The sequence below is a fragment of the Dipodomys spectabilis genome, unplaced genomic scaffold (assembly GCF_019054845.1).
Source record: "Dipodomys spectabilis isolate Male_0828 unplaced genomic scaffold, ASM1905484v1 ptg000266l, whole genome shotgun sequence".
Classification (NCBI taxonomy): domain Eukaryota; kingdom Metazoa; phylum Chordata; class Mammalia; order Rodentia; family Heteromyidae; genus Dipodomys; species Dipodomys spectabilis.
The window spans coordinates 5,168,388-5,185,294 of NW_024870943.1; the positions used below are offsets into that span (position 1 = coordinate 5,168,388).

Below are 16,907 nucleotides of genomic sequence, written 5' to 3' on the forward strand. Positions count from 1 at the left end.
CGTGGCACACACACACACCACTGGGCCACTATGAAAATACCAAATCTAAGACACACAGGCCTAGCAGAAAGAGGATTTCACTGTAACCCTGAAACCTAAAATTTCATGAAGGGAAATCTCTGGATAATAGAGACATAGGTAATAATTTTCTGCCTAGGGCTATCAAGCCTCTGCCAATGAGAAATGGAACAAATAAATGAGTGTGCCTGCATAAAATTGAAAAAAAAAGTTTCTGCCCTCCAAAAACTCAAAGCAAACAACAACAAGAAGAAAGCAATATCACTTTGAGGAGTAATTTCACAATTCTTTTAGTTTGAGAATTGGCGTTGACATCATGATTGCAAAGGGGGGAGACTGTGCTTCTGACTCAAAGCCCTAAGACCAGTCTGCTAATATCACCCAGAACTCATTGCCCAGAGCATGCAACGCGGTTTTCTTCCAATGTCCTCCGTTGACACCAGGCTCTCTCTCCACTCTAGGATCTCAGCCATGACCCTGGTATTATGGATCCCCATAGCTTCTCAGGCTCCTGGTGGCAGAGAGAGATTCTCAGGCTTCCTTTCTTTGTCCTAGCCTGGCCAAGTTTGTGAAGCAACAAACACTTAAAGTAACATCAGTGGAATGATGTGTGTGTGTGTGTGTGTGTGTGTGTAAGTGTGTACACGAGTGCATACACATGCATGCTGAATCATTCAAGATAACAGTCTCACTGACTTTCCTGACTGGTTGGCTTTGACCCTGGGTCCTCATTTCTCAGCCTTCTGAGTAATGTAGGTAACCATTGGTGACTGGCTTTGAAAGATTTCCGAATAGCTGCGGTGCTATAAATGCAAGGGTGACACCATGGAGATTTGTATCAAGCAAGGAATCAAATGTACAGCGTGAACATTTTAACATCAGAATCAAGTGACAGCTCCATGCCCTGACCCCAAGAAGACACAAATCCTCTTCTCCATAGACATAGGGAGAAGTCTGGACTTAGTCCCATAGGAACAGCTCTGTAGGAAGTCCCGCCATCTTCTCCTGGAATATTTTCTCAAAGGCTTCAGCCTGGGCTACGGTGAAGTGGTTCTTCCAGTCCCCTGTTATGCCTGGAAGCCAGGGAGAAACGCAGCAATCAGAGGGGGCCAGCACACAGAGGGCCCAGCCTATGGCTCCCTCCCGGTCCCATCCCTGCTGTGCAACTGTGGAGGACCCTGCAGCTCAGAGAGGAGAATTGTCAAGAACTGTGTGTGTGTGTGTGTGTGTGTGTGTGTGTGTATACACTCATGCATGTGTGCCTGTGCCTGCATGAGTGCAATGTGTGTACACATGTGGGTGTGTAAGGGTGTGTGCCTACCCATGTGTGGCGTGCACATGAGTGTCAGTGTGTGGTGTTGTTGTGGTGTTCCCTTACATTTGTGTGTGTGCACACATGCCCACATTGCCCATGTATACAGGTGCAGGTGAGTGTTCCATTCCTGGGCCTGGGGGCTATCTCTGAGCTTTTTTCCTCAAGGCTGGTACTCTGACATTTGTGTCACAGCTCCACTTCTGGCTTTTTGCTGGTGAATTGCAGATAAGACTCTCATAGAATTTTCCTGCCTGTGGGGCTTTGGACCATGATCCTCAGATTCCAACTCCCTGAGTAGCTGGGATGACAGGCGTGAGCTATTGGCACCAGTCCCAGCAAGAACTTCACCAGAATATCAGTGAATTCAATGATGGGTTTGGTGTTGTCCAGCCTTAAAAACAATGAGGAAAATGCCTCCATAGAGAGAATGAAACAAGACAGAACCGGGGAGGGGGGGCGCGGGCAGGGACATGCTGGGAGTGTGGCTTAGTGGTAGATGCTTGCCTAGCATGCATAAAGCCCAGGGTTTGATTCCTCAGTACCACATACACAGAAAAAGCCGGAAGTGGCTGTGGCTCAAGTGGTAGAGTGCTAGCCTTGAGAAAAAGAAAAGGAGAAAAAGAAGCTGAGGGACAGTGCTCAGGCCATGAGTTCAAGCAAAAAAGAAAAAGAAAGAAAGAAAGAAAGAAAGAAAGAAAGAAAGAAAGAAAGAAAGAAAGAAAGAAAGAAAGAAAGAAAGAAAGAAAGAAAGAAAGAAAGAAAGAGAGAAAGAGAGAAAGAGAGAAAGAGAGAAAGAGAGAAAGAGAGAGAGAAAGAGAGAGAGAAAGAGAGAGAGAAAGAGAGAGAGAAAGAGAGAAAGAAAGAAAGAAAGAAAGAAAGAAAGAAAGAAAGAAAGAAAGAAAGAAAGAAAGAAAGAAAGAAAGAAAGAAAGAAAGAAAGAAGAAAGAAAAGAAGAAAGAAAGAAAGGAAGGAAGGAAGAAAGAGAAAAGAAAAAAAAAGAAAAACAAAAGAACACCAGGATTCCGAGATCAGGGAGATGCATTAGAACAGGCAATGGTCAAACAGGAAAACAGAAGTGCAAATGGAGCACAATAAAGCTAAACAAAAACACAGGCAACAGTGAATACGCCAAAATTAAGAAACACAGGCCTAGCAGAAACAGAGGATTTCAATGTAGTAATTGAATAAAAAAAGCTATTCTGATATGAAGAAATAAAAATGACTAATAAATACATAAAACCCACTGGGTCCTGGTGGCTTACACCTGTTATCCTGGCATGTCAAGAGGTTGAGATTGGAGGGTCAGGTTTGAAGGGAAGACTGTGAGACTCTATCTCCAAGGAACCATGCAAAAGCCAGAAATGGAGTATGGCTCAAGTGCTATAGCACCAGCCTTCAAAATTAAAAAAAAAAAAAATTAAACACTACAAAAGCCCTGATTTCAAGCCTTAGGACTAAAACACATTAAAAAAAAATAAACTATAAAGCCATACTCATGAAACAATAATGTGTCAAGAATTCCCTTCCTGATCTCTGACAGATGTTTAAACCACAGTGAGCGATTCCACACCTTTCCTGGTAATTAAGAATCCAGGAGAAACATAATCCCCTCTCAGCAGGCTGAAATTGGACATTGTGTTTTCCTTCATGGCCTGGAAGGAGCTGTTCTCCAAGACCAACTCCAGCTCTTCGGGGTTCAACTTCTTCCCCAGGAACTGACAGATCTTCTCCACAGTGCTCCTCGTGTCCTGCAAGAAGGAAAAGCAGGACAAGGAGAACACAGAGCGGCTCTCAGGAGGAGGGAGCTTTGGAGGGAGGACAAGAAGAGACAGACAGCCAAGCTCCAAGACAGACTCCTGTGTCAGAGGCTGAGCTGGGAGCAGGGATGTAGGGAGCCGTAGGTACAGCTCAACAGGAAAGGCCATCTGAATCCTTGTGCTTGCTCTAAGGGACATACAAAGATCTGGCTTACTTAAAAATCACTAGGTGTCCGGGATTGTTTTAGTATTTTTGTAGAGTCTGTTTTATATTTAACCAGTTTACCTTGTCATGTTTTTATTGCACTCTGTATTTACTAAGCCTAAAGATTCCTTGTTTTTCTGGACTATACTAACCTTATGCAACTTCTTGACATCTAACTGTATATATAGTAGGAAACTAAAACTCAAAGGTGCTGCAGTCTTGATCTGCAAACATCCCCACCCCATCCTTTGTCTTGCGTCTTTTTTTCTCATCCTCCCCCCTAAATCAGAATTCCCTTTGGGAAGGAGGACTGGAAGGATTTGATCCAAGCACAACCAGAGCACAGAGGCTGGAGATGTCCCAGACCTAGAGCAAGGCATTTGGACAGGGATCAAGTGATAATTTGACAGTTATCCACAGGAAGATCAATACACCAGGTACTACAGTGAACCACAGCTGATTTCTGAACAACACAGATTTTGTTAATGGCTGTGTGTGAGAGAGAGTTGTGTGTGTCTGTTGTATGGTTGAACTCAGTGTGTGCATACTATCTTGAGCCTTTGTGCTCAAGGCTAGCTCTACCACTTGAGCCACAGCTCCACTCTGGCTCTTTGGTGGTTCATTGGAAATAAGAGTCTCATGGACTTTGCTGCCCAGGCTGGCTTTGAACTGTAATCCACAGATCCCATCTTCCTGAGTAGCTGGTATTGTGTAGTCTGACCAGTGGAATGGGGTCTATGAAGGAGGAGAGATGTGTGTCAGTGTGAGGGGGCAGAGGGTGGGGTGCAGGGAAAATGGATCGTTACCTTCTTCAGCTCCTCGTAACTGAGCACCAGCACATTCTCCCTCTCCCTCATGGACATCCAGCCCTGGACATGTGCAAACCATGACCCGAACCGCACTGCAGGGTGGGTAACAAGAGACAAATAATCAACTCCTGGACGTCCAAATGTGGTCTTTGTTCTCTACACGTTTCCCCTTGTCTCTGTCCACTTCTCTCAGGTATAACTGGAAAAAACTTGTGCATATTTACTAATTAAAATATATTTAGCTGGGCACAGGTAACTTACATCTGTCATCTTAGCTACTCAGGAGGCTGAGATCTGAAGCTCTCTTTTAAGGCAGTCAAGGAAAGGAAGTGCTTGAGAAGCTTATACCCAATTAATCACTAAAAAGATGGACGTGGAGCTGAGGGTCACCAGCAATAGAGCCCTAGCCTTGAGTGAAAAAATAAGGGAAAGTGTCCAGGGCCAGAGTTCATGCCCCAGGACCAGCACACACGTGCTGGTTCACACACACCCACCCACCCACACATACACACACACACACACACACACACACTGTTTAGATCCCTTCACTTCACAAGCCACTCACCCCTTCCTTCAATGAACCACTCATAATACTGCTGCAGAGACTGCGGATTCTTCAAGTACGTTGCTCCAGCGGAGTAATAATAGCCAGACACAAGGACATCCTTCGGATTTCTGATGACGTAGATCACCTTAAAGGGAAAAAGGCAAAAACTAAAAAATCATTACCATCTTTCCCACATTCAAGGCCTTGATCTCTCCATATCCAAGTTCTATATGATAGGATCCATATCAAAGGATAAGCCATCCAACTGCTCATTGTCTTAATTAGAACACTAATTGCTTTTGTTGTTCATACCAGTCCTGAGGCTTGAACTCATGGACTGGGCACTGTCTCTGGGCTTCTTCTCTCAAAGCTGGCACTCTACCACTTGGAGCCATAGCTCCATTGCCAGGTTGGTGGTGGTGTCTTGGAGACAAGAGTTTTTCGGGCTTTTCTGCCTTGGTTGGATTTGAACTCCAATCCTCAGACATCCTCCTCCTGAGTAACAAGGATGACTGCTATTAGCCATTGTTGTCTGGCTTATTTATTCACATTTTCCTTTGTTCTTGGTCGATCATGGGGATTTAACTCTGGTCCTGGGCACTGTCCCTGAGCTTCTTTTGCTCACTCAACCACTTGGAGCCACAGCACCATTTCTGGCTTTCTTGTGGTTAATTGGAGTCTCATACAATTTCATACCTGAGGTGACTTCGAACTACAACCCTCAGATCTCAGCCTCCTAAGCAGCTAGCCAGGACTACAGGTGTGAGCCTTGGTGCACAAGTAACATATTCGCTTTATTTTTTCCAGTCGTGGGGTTTGAACTCTGGGCCTAGGTGTTGTCCTGCAGATCTTCAGCTCAAGGCTAGTGCTCTAGGACATGAGCTACAGTGCCATTTCCGGTTTTCTGGTGGTTTATTGGAGATAAGAGTTTCACGGACTTTCCTGCCTGGGCTGGCTTTGAACCCTGATCCTCAGATCTCAGCCTCCTGAGTAGCTAGGATGACAGTCATGAGCCACTGGTGCCTGGCACATATTCACTTTTGATGGAATGAAGCTCAAAGAACAGACAGTGAAGCAGTTGTGTATCAAGGAGATTTGTGAGTTCTGGTTGAGCTTAAATGGTGGTTTTGAAGATTCTGGCACCCAGGTCTTCTGTGAGGGCCCATCTACACTGGTCCGCACCTTGGGTTTGAGGCCTCTCAGTAGATGAGCACAACTTCAGGGCCATGGAAAACTGCTAAGGGCCAACACAGCTTGGCCTCATCTCCAGGTCTATATGTTTGAGAATTCAAGATTCCAGAGCATCAGTTGAGCCTGGAAAGGTGGCTCATACCTGTCAAGCTAGCTACTCAGGAGGCTGAGATCTGAGTATTTCAGTTCAAAGCTAAGCTAAGCAGGAGATTCTCCAAGACATTTAGGCTCCAAATAACCAACAAAAACCAAGAAGCTGAGCTCAAGTGGCAGAGCTCTAACTTTGAGCAGAAAAGCTCAGGAACAGTGCCCAGGCCCTGAGTTGAAGCCCCAGCACAGGCACACACACAAAAAAAAGCATTGATGTAGCAGTTATTGGGCACTGAGCCCTGACCTTGGCCTTGGAATTGAAGAAAGACTTGGGGAAGAGTTGAATGGGGAGGTGGGAGGTGATGAGGGGGGGACCCTCCTTCCTTTCTTTTATGGTTTGGAATCCAGCTTCAGTCTCGATCCATGGGGAGCGATCCCAGATAGGCACAGAGCGGATCCACTCGGGATCCCCCTTGCTGTGAATGAGACACAGGATCTCAATCACCCAGTTGGTTCCTGGAGACAGAAGGAAAATGAAGGTCACTCATTTCTCTCTGAATTGTATAAAGACCGTGACGGTAAAATATACCTAACACAAACCTTACCGATATAGACTTTGTCTGGCATACAATCTTTCATCATGTAATGTCCATATTCGTGTATGTGTGTTTGTGTGTGTGTATGTGTGCGCACATGTACATGCATATGTGCCACTCCTAGGGCTTGAACTCCTGCCCTGGCACTGCTCCTGGCTCCTGATTCTCAGTGCATCTTCCTTGCAGTGAATGCTCCATGCTGGCTCCGCCCCATCCCAGTGCCTGGTGCTCCTCCCCTCAAAGCGCCCTCCCCCCCATTACAGCCTGTTCTGCCAGTTCCCAACTACTCCCCACAATGAATATTCTTCCTATTGAACTTAGTGTACTCTGTACCTGACCAATGAAACGGAAAGCCTTCTGTACAACACCTTATTAATAACAATGAACATATAAGAAAAAGAAGAGGTGCTGGAGATATGGCTCAAGTAGTAGAGTGCCAGCTGAATAAGCAAGCTGAGCAAGTACAAGGCCCTGAGTTTAAATCCCAGTACTGCACCCACCACAAAAATAAAAAATTGAAAAGTGTTTGGCATATACTAAATGACAAATGTTACAATATATCTAAAAGATGGCCATGACATTGTGGCTCAAGTTTTAGGGTGCTAGCCTTGAGCAAAAGAAGCTTAGGGACAGTGTCCAGGCCCTGAGCTCAAGCCCCAGAACTGGGGGGACGGAGGGGAAAGATGTCAACGAGTGCTTGATGTAGAATTTTTTTTAATATTGAAAAGACAAAATGCCAGTATAAAAGGCTTTTCCCCGTATGCGTGGACTGAGAAAGACAGCATATCTCATATGCCAGCCTCCAATTTAGCTCCATTATTAAATACCACCCCAATTAAAAACACCTGGGCTGTAGTTGGCACGTGCACACATGCTGATAGTGTGAAACACTTGTCCCAAATGTATGTGGAGGAGATGGTATTGATCAAGATGCCTCATCTTGGTCAATGGGCAGCGTGGCACTGAAATCCGTTGATATACCTGCTGAATTGTCTTAGGCTTTTTTTTCTGTCCATCATGGGGCTTGAACTTGGGACCTGAGCACTGTCCCTGAGCTCTTTGGTCAAGGCTAGTGCTCTACCACTTTGAACCACAGCTCCATTTGATAATTGGAGAGAAGAGTCTCACAGCCTTTCTTGCCCAAGATGGCTTTGAACCAAGATCCTTAGTCTCGTGAGAAGGATTACAGACAGGAACCACCATCAGACTGTTAGAAAAATCATTTTTATAAGCCTAAATAAATTAATTACATTAAAACAAAGGATAAGGGGCTGGGAAGGTTGCTCTGTGGTAGTGCACTTGCCTTGCATGCATAGGCCCTGGGTTTGATTCCTCAGCACCACATAAGCAAAAAGAAAAAAAGCTGGAAGTGGCGCTGTGGCTCAAGTGGCAGAGTGCTAGCCTTGAGTTAAAGAGCTGAGGGACAGCACCCAGGCCCAGAGTTCAGGCCCCACGACCGGACCCAAAATAAATAAATAAATAAATAAAAATAAAACAAAGGATAATATTTAAAAGGAAAAAAAACTGGATGTGATTCTTCTATGAGCTCTGCAGAGTTCACCCTCCATCATTCACCCTTGGCCCTACAGACAGTCACAAATGCCTGAATATGCCATAGGCCCAACTCTACCACATTGCCATAGTACCTTCACCAGCCCACTATCTACATGGCAATCCCTGTGAAATGGGCTAGCGAGATCCCCGTTCATGAAAGGAAAGAAACAAATGAGCTACCACACCGTCCCCATGCAGGAGGCTGGAGAGAGGGAGGCACAGGCCTGGCCTTTCCCACAGAGCTGCAGTCCCATCTGCTCACCTGATTTGGGGTAGGTCACTGTGATGATGTCCTCATCCTTCACCACCAGCTCCTCGTGGGCTGCTTTTATGGATTCAGGGGTGTACACCTCGGAAGGAAAAGGAATGCCCTGGTACCACAAGTAGTCCTGAGCCATGGCAGAGTCCTGTGTGCCTGGTTATAGATCACAGACCACTTACTTCCTCTTGGATAGGTGGTGGTAGCCTCTGGGTTGTCATTCTGGGTGATAAAATTAATCATTAACTTGTTGTTTCATTGCAAAACTAAGTTGTTGGTAAAGGCATACACAGTGTGATCGTCACCAGGGGATTTTGAAATGTAAAATCATTCAGGGGCGGGATTTTCAGTTCACGGCAGGTAACCTGAACTAGATGAGGAAGAAGGAAGCAAGCTTGGGGACAAATTATTGTTTTTGTCTTAAATTGACAAATCTTTTCTTTTGGGACAGAGGGAGGCTGCACTTCTGGCCCAACGTCCTAAGTCCAATTCACTAACTTCACCCAAAACTCATTGCTAAGAACACTGGATGCATTTTTCTTGTGACTTCCTGTTTCCCCCAGGATCTCTCTCGGCTGTGGGATCCCAATCACGATCTCTGGTGTTTGGATCTCCGTGTCTCCTCAGGCTCCTGAGGACAGAGAGAGTTTCTCAGACTTCCTTTCTTTGTGCTGACCTTGCAGGTTTGAGCAATACCAAATACTTCTGTAACATCACTGGGATGGTGTGTGGTCTGTGCATGTACCTAAATGCACCTGTGAGTTTGTACTTTTATGTGTGTGTGTTCACACCACAGGAGTCCATTCCTGTGAGGGTCAGGAGCAAACAAATCTAGGTAGCATTACCCCCAGGCAACTGTGTGCATTGTGCCTGGTGTGGGCAGGCAGGGCAGTAGGGACCTCTGTCTGGAGGACAAAGGCTCCTGGTCTGACTGAGGGATGAGCACCAGGTGTTTATTCACTGCACAGCATTCAGTCAGGCCACAGACACCCGGTCACATGACTCTGAAGCCACACAATCTCACTCTGGTGTGTGTATATATATATATATATATATATATATATATATATATATATATATGTATGTATATTTATATATATATATATATATACATATATATATATATTTCCCCTTAGTTCTGGAGCTTGAACTCAGAGAAACGGCTGCGTAATCCTAAACAGATTGAGAGGTCAAAGTAGAATATTACTTTGGAGACAACTCAGACCCATGCTCTACTATTTTCAGGATATGTGGACATTTGAAGCACATGAGACAAGGCCACAGTGCAAAGCACAAACTGTGTGTGATTGCACTCACATACAAGTCCCAGAACTCTCAAAGTCCAGGAGGAGAAAAGTGCATGGTTGGGGTCAGGACAGGTGGCAAGCAAATCAATATTCAGTTGTCATGGACAATGTAGATTTATAAGATGTCAGAATACTGGCATTGAGTGAGCCATGATTGAAATAAACTAAACACTACTTATCCGCACCAGAGTGCTTGCTGGAGAAAGTTTACATCATTAAGGTTTATGGTATGTATATTTTACCACTATGAAATCATATATAATATTGTTATTCAGATAGAGTGACTTTTGTTTTTCTTTCTGCTCCAGGAACCCATTGGTTGATTGAGGTTCTCTCTCTGATTCACACCAAGGGTGATCCCAAGTGGATCCGATCTGTGACCTCATTTAATCGCTCCCCATGGGTTGAGACCACATGTGAATCCCAAATCATAAAAGACAGGAAGGAGGGTCCCCCCCTCATCACCTCCCACCTCCCCATCCAACTCTTCCCCAAGTCTTTCTTCACCTCCAAGGCCAAGGTCAGTGCTCAGTGCCCAATAACTGTTCCATCAAGGACTGTTCCTCTTAAAAATGCACATAGCCAGCAGATCTGGCATTCTCCCTCTGTAGTTCACAGAGGACTGAGACTCTCCTTTATGAGGCGAGGGTCCTCAGACCAAACCAGAGTCATGGCTGTGTAATCCCTGACAGATGAACTAACCAAAAGACTAACCAAACTGTATTTTAAGCGGATACCCAGGCCTCATGCGGTCAACCCAGCTAAACAGGAGGCTGAGATCTGAGGTTCAAGATCAGAAGTTAGCCTAGGCATGAAAGGCTAGGAGACGCTTATCTCCAATGTACCATCAAAAAAAAAGCTGGAAGTGGAACTATGGCTCAATTGGTAGAGCATCAGACTTGAGCACAAAAACTCAGGTCAACACCCAGGCCCTGAGTTCAAGCTCCAGGACTAGCAAGAGGAAATTTTTAAAAAGAGCCAAGTGAGATTGTGTTTTTTCAGTGTCGTGTGGCCTGGTGCCTGTGGCCTGAACGCTGGAAGAGTGAATAAACACCTTTGGTGTTCATGGCCAGATCAGACCAAGAGCCTTTGTCCTCCAGAGAGAGATCCCAGTTCCCTGGCCCAGCCCACACTCTTACTTACTAACTCTGTGCAATGCTACCTAGATGTGTTTGCTCCTGAATATCATAGAAATGGGTGCATAGGGGGTGAACTCTCTTCTGCTGCAATAGTTCATACTCCCTGACTCCAACTTGAATGGCTTTTTTGTTTCTGTTTTTATACCACTCCTGGGGCTTGAACTCAGGGCCTGGAGACTGTCCTTGAGCTTTTGTCCTGAAAGCTGTCACTCTGCCACTTTGAGCCACAGCTCCCCTTGTGGTTTTCAGGCAGTTAATTGGAAGTAAGAGTCTCATGGGCTGTTCTTCCTGGGCTTACTTGGAACAGTGCTCCTCAGATTTCAGCCTCCTGCGTAGTTGGGATTACAGGCGAGGGCCACCACCACTTAGCCCCTTCAATGATTTTTTACAGAACAACTCCTAAATCTATGGCCAGCAAATGATAACCAGCATCTGCTCTCTTGTGCTTTGTAGGCATTGTCCTTCCATTGTTTTATTCCTGGCAAGGCAATTTGTCTGGAGGAAATCTGAAATGTATTTGAAGAATGAATTCCCGACCAAAAGACCCACCGATACTTTGATGTTTGAGAGCAGTTTTAGAGACTTGATCTGAAACGTGCCACATGCAACATCATGCACGTGAGACATTATGGGAATGTGTTTTGTTTTCTGTTTGTTTAATTCTTTTCCTTCTCTCTTTAAGGTGATCTATGTCATCAGAAACCCTAAGGATGTCCTTATATCTGCTTATTATTTCTGGGGTTTTACAAATCTGGCTAAGAAACCAGAGTCACTGCAACAATATTTTGAATGGTTCTTGCAAGGACACGGTGAGTGGCTTGTGAAGGGGGCAATCAGTGCTGAGACCTCAGGGCAGATCAGGAATGGTAGAGACTTTTTTTTACCAGTCCTGGGGCTTGAACTCAGGGCCTGGGCATTGTCCCTGAGCTTCTTTGGCTCAAGGCTAGCACTCTCCCAATTAAGTGCCCCTTCTGCCTTTTTCTGTATCTGTGGTACTGAGGAATCAAACCCAGGGCTTCATGCATGCTGGGCAAGCACTCCACCACTGAGCCACCTTCCCAGTCCTGGTAGAGACTTTTTATACCATCCCCGCTGTTCCCCCTACAATGCCATACGGGTCATGGTTGATCACATCCGAGGTTGGATGTCCATAAGGGAAAAAGAGAACATGCTGGTCCTCAGTTATGAGCAGATGAAAAAGGTAACTATCGATTTTACATGCACCCCACCCCACCACCCTCCTCACCCCTTCTACCTCCTCCTCTCCCTAGAATCCCCGCTAGTCTCCACCCCACCATTCCTGTCACATTTCTGCATTGTGTTGTGTGTTATTCCTTCCTGCGTTCCACCCATCCTCCTTTCCTTTCTTTTTATTTCTGGTCCAAGGTGGATTCTTGAACTAAGTACCTGATGCTGTGCTCAACCCACTGAGCCATGCCTCCAATCCCCCACTGCACTCATCCTTTCTCCTGCCAGTTCCTTCTGTTGTTTCTCCCTTCTCCTGCTCCCTCCTCCTGAGACCCATTCCCTGTTGTCTCCCTTTCATACCTGTGGCCCTATTTTTCTCTCCTTAGGACCCGGAGAGCATGATAGAGAAGATCTGCCAGTTCCTGGGGAAGGCGCTGGAGCCAGGAGAGCTGGACTTGGTCCTGGAGAACAGTTCCTTCCAGGCAATGAAGGAGAACAAGATGTCCAATCTCAGCCATGTGCCCAAGGAGCTTATTCCCACCAGTATAAAACTCATCCGGAAAGGTATGGAAATGCCCCAGGGAAGGAGGTGCCAGAGGCTGGGAAACAGAAGTCAGGTGCTATAACCACAAAGTTGTGGCCTGGGCTGGGAAGTTGGCTCAGTGGTAGAGCGCTTGCCTTGCATGTCTGAGGCTCTGGGTTCAATTCCTCAGCACCACATAAGCAAAAAAGAAAAAACCCGGAAGTGGTGCTGTGGCTCAAGTGGTAGAGTGCTAGCCTTGAGCTAAAGACCTGAGGGACACTGCCCCAGACCAGACCCCCTCCCCCCAAAAAAACACAAAGTTGTGGCCTTGGGTCAGGCTGGGATCACTTCTGGCAGAAGAAGAAGAAGAAGGAGGAGGAGGAGGAGGAGAAGACAAAGCAGCAGCAGCAGCAGCTGTTGCTGTTCCTGGAAGTAGAACTGTGGCTCAAGTAGTAGACCATGAGCTTTGGGTAAAAGAAGCTCAGGGGCAGCACCCTGGCACAATGAATAAAATATTTCTCTACAGATTGATAAATAAGTCCCTAGCAGCAGAAAAAAATCCGCCCTCAGGAGTCTTTTTGTCCACCAGAGGGCGGCAGAGGGGATAGATAGTTTGCACCATGGCCAAAAGGACAGAAAAGAAAGACCCTGGAAGTTAGCAGCCCGCATTCTGTGGCAGAGACAAGTAGAGTTGATGCCACAGGTCCTCAGTGCCCAGGCCTCTGGGAATCTCAGTTTCTCCCTCCGTGTGGGTGCTCAGCTCCCCCAGAGGCTGCCATCCCGGCCTTGCCTCCCTCCGTGCTCCCCATGGTGACCCCATAAGGTGCAGAGAGCCGGGCGCCATGAGTGTTCATGGAGACGGTGACAGCAGTGCTGTGTTGGGGCTCCTGGTGCTGAACGCTGATTAGACCTCATCAGCAGTTCATAATGTGCTCTACACTATGACACAGATGCTGTGTTTTTATATTTGTACACAGCATCATCGTTGAGGGTTTGTTTTTTTTTTTTGTTACTTCAGAAAAGAGTGGTCCCAGACAATGCTTAAAAAGCATAAGTCAGAAATAAAGAGCCAGGCGCTGGTGCCTCATGCCTATCACCCTAGCTACTTAGGAGGCTGAGATCCGAGGATCACATTTCAAGGCTGGCCTGAGCTGGAAAGTTCATGAGAAACTTATCTCCAGTAAACTAGCCAAAAACCTGGAAATGGAGCTGAGGCTCAAGTACAGAAAACAACTCAGACACACAACACCTAGGCCCTGAATTCTAGTCTCTGTACTGGCTACCCCATCCGTGTGCACAGACACACACACACACACACACACACACACTTAACTTTATATTATAGAAGAACTCTATTGCATGCAGGCAGATATTGAAGGTACCAGAGTCCTCTGAGAACCCAGTATGAGATTCCTGACTCCCCACACCTGGGGCAGGAACAGCACCCATAGTGGCAGAGGGCAGAACTTCAAAGGAGAGCACTGCACATGGAGCATGTGGAGTCCATCTCCCAGGGGAGAGCTGTGGCTTCACCCCCAGGGAGGGCAGAGGGCAGAGGGGACACAAGGGGACAGCAACATCCTGCCCTGGATCAGTCTGAAGTCATTGTTTTTCCATGGCTTCAGGCATCATAGGAGACTGGAAGAACCACTTCACCCCAGCTCAGGCCCAAGCCTTCGAGGAAACATTCCGGGAGAAGATGGCGGGACTTCCTCCGGAGCTGTTCCCTTGGGACTACGTCCAGACTTATTTCTATGTTTGTAGAGACAAACTCTTGTAGCCCCCCCCTCACCTGATAGAGGTGATAGGATGGGGGTGGGGTCATAGCATAAATCTGTCACTCAAATCTGGAGGTCTAAAGTTTCATATTGAAGCCTTAATCCAATTACCACGGTGCCCATTAACTCTATTCCATCCAGGGCATACGAGGCTTTTTTCTTTAAAAAAAATAATAACCTTATTGGTATAATACAGGTGATGTACAGAGGGCTTGCAATGTCATGAATGAGGTAATGAGCATACTTCCCATCTGGTGTCTTCCCTGCCCTTGCTTTCTCCATCCATCCTCCACCCATGAGTTGCATAGTTCACTTCATCCATGTCCACTGAGCCCCACGGCTGCACTTGTTCACCCTTTTACCCTTGAGTTCTGGGGTCTCCCCCCACCTTCTCATAGATATACACATGAATATACCAGACATAGGTAAAGAAAACAGACTCATCAGCAAATAAAATTTTTTAATCTAAAAAAAGGTAAAAGATCTCGTTTCCATAACTTGGAGTTCATTTCCATAGATTTCTTGTTTTATCTAGACATAAAGAGCTTTGTAGGCATTGTGCTTCTCTCCTAAGACTAACCTCTTTTGGTCTCATTGTGTGTGACTATCTAGAATCCTCTATCTGTTATCATTGACCAGTGTATTTTAGAACTAATAGCTTCATAGGAGACAAAACCTGCTCCATTAGCGACTCTGAGCTTGGCTTCCCTCACTTAACATGATTTGCTCTAGTTCCATCCATTTCCCTGCAAATGACATAACTTCATGCTTTCTAAAGGCTGTGTAAAATTCCATTGTATATAGGTACCACATTTTGGGGATCCACTCATCTACTGTGGGGCACCTGGACTGTTTCTTTCTTGGCTATTGTGAATAGGGAGCATGGACGTGCAGCTGTCTTTATAACATCCAGGCTCGTGATGTTCTGGGTATGCCCAAGAGTGGTATGCCTGGGTCTTAGGTGAAAAAAAAAAATCTATATTTAGTTTTGGATGCTTTCATAGTCACATGATACATTTTAATGGGATGGCAACATTGGTCAAACATATTAGAAACCATAAAAAATTAAGAACCAAACTATACATCATACATTTACCTATATAAATATATTACATATACACTATATATAATATAGCATATATTATATATAATATAAATGTATTATATATTTTTATATATTATATATTTTTTACATGGGTAAAAAGTCATATAAAAAAGCAAAAGATACCAGGGACCCCAAAATGGTGCATACTACCAGGGAACCACACTCATTGTCTTCACCCAAACAGGGAGTGGGGTGTCCCAACACGCAGATCCCCCAAGACGCTGACAACAGCGGAAAACCCGACAACAGAGAACCGCAGGAACTGATAAGGAAGGAAGGAAAAGCCTCCTCCATTGCACACACACAGACAGAAGCCCGTGAAGCCCGGGCCCCGGCCCATGGCACTGTGGACTGCAGAACCCAGACACCAGAAACGCCACCGCGAGGAATCCCGGGCCTGCTGGCCAGGGAAGCCAAGGCATGCTTGAGCAGGTGCAGCCAGAAGGGGCCCTTCCCTCCCCCCTTACAGGATCTACCAATCAGGTGCGCCGGCGCCTCAGCCCCCATAGAGAAGCACGAATCAAATGGTGGCAGCGCGCACAGCACACCCTCCCCCCATTGGGAGGTGCTGGCCCCGGGAGGGAGCCGCTGAAACCCCGCCCTGTCTAGAACAGGGATCAGTGTGACATCTAGTCAGCGTTTTAGAACAGTCCTGTAACAGTCTCATTAGAACAGGGCAGCAAGCTAAACCGCAAAGAATATGCTGGCAATGCAGCGCTTTGGATCTCAGGGGACTTTCGGCTTTCTCATTCATTGGCTGTTGCTAGGGGAACTTATGGGATAAGGTACAAATGGGACGTCTGCCGTCATTACGGGGACCTAAGCTCATATGCGGGAAATAGGCCTTGTCTCAAATTGGAGTTTTTATGCACAAAATGGTGATTCTCTTGCTAGAGCAAATTCATTGCTCTGAGCCCACACATCAAGGAAACAGAAGCTGCTCAAGTAAATAAGCTCATAATGCAATTAAAACTACTAGAAAAGCAAAAAATCATTGCATCTAAAGTTACTAGATGGAGCGAGATAACCAAGATAAAAGAAATGAATGAGATAGAGATTTTTAAAACTATAAATAAAATTAATGGCACAAAAGCTGTTTGGGGGGAAAATTAATAAAACTGACAAAACTCTTGGAAGAGTAGAAAAAAGAAGAAAAGAGACCCAAATCAATAAAATAAAGGATGCCACAGGAAAAATTACAACAAATAGCTGAGACATCCAACTGATCATAAATATTTCCAGAATCTATAGTCACTTAAGAAGGACAACCTAGCAGAAATGGATGAATTTCTAGAGAAATACAAATTGCCCAAACTAAACCCAGAAGATATAAATGAATTAAATGAGCCAATAACATACAACGAGATAAAGGAAGCAATTAGAAGTCCTCCAACAAGGAAAAGCCCTGGCCGAGAGGGATTCACCATGTAATTTTATAAGACCTTTAAAGAGGAACTAATACCCATACTCCTCAAAGTCTTCCATGATATAGAAGCAGAGGGAGAAATCCCAAACTCATTCTATGA

At 45.6% G+C, this 16,907-nt stretch overlaps 2 protein-coding genes across 2 annotated transcripts; one reads left to right on the plus strand and one right to left on the minus strand.

Annotated features, from left to right (window-relative positions):
- Window positions 1-292: 292 nt before the first annotated feature.
- Window positions 293-8,535, minus strand: LOC122125766 (sulfotransferase 2A1-like). The gene is made up of 6 exons (XM_042700367.1): window positions 8,345-8,535; window positions 6,237-6,448; window positions 4,670-4,796; window positions 4,102-4,196; window positions 2,904-3,081; window positions 293-1,091 (listed from the first exon to the last, which is right to left on the minus strand). The coding sequence occupies exons 1-6, from the start codon at window positions 8,478-8,480 to the stop codon at window positions 979-981; spliced, it is 861 nt and encodes a 286-aa protein (XP_042556301.1). The 5' UTR covers window positions 8,481-8,535; the 3' UTR covers window positions 293-978.
- Window positions 8,536-11,384: 2,849 nt separating this feature from the next.
- LOC122125784 (sulfotransferase 2A1-like) lies at window positions 11,385-14,721 on the plus strand. The gene is made up of 3 exons (XM_042700391.1): window positions 11,385-11,405; window positions 12,362-12,539; window positions 14,124-14,721. The coding sequence occupies exons 1-3, from the start codon at window positions 11,400-11,402 to the stop codon at window positions 14,276-14,278; spliced, it is 339 nt and encodes a 112-aa protein (XP_042556325.1). The 5' UTR covers window positions 11,385-11,399; the 3' UTR covers window positions 14,279-14,721.
- The last annotated feature ends 2,186 nt before the right edge of the window (window positions 14,722-16,907 follow it).

Excerpts from the sequence above, each read along its gene's own strand:
- LOC122125766 (XM_042700367.1), bottom strand. The coding sequence starts at position 8,480 with ATGGCTCAGGACTACTTGTGGTACCAGGGCATTCCTTTTCCTTCCGAG. Across the intron at positions 4,797-6,236 it reads TCTTCAATTCCAAGGCCAAG|GTGATCTACGTCATCAGAAA; the intron begins GTCAGGGCTCAG and ends TTTCCCTTTAAG. Across the intron at positions 4,197-4,669 it reads GTGGTTCATTGAAGGAAGGG|TGCGGTTCGGGTCATGGTTT; the intron begins GTGAGTGGCTTG and ends CCCACCCTGCAG.
- LOC122125784 (XM_042700391.1), top strand. Across the intron at positions 12,540-14,123 it reads TATAAAACTCATCCGGAAAG|GCATCATAGGAGACTGGAAG; the intron begins GTATGGAAATGC and ends CCATGGCTTCAG.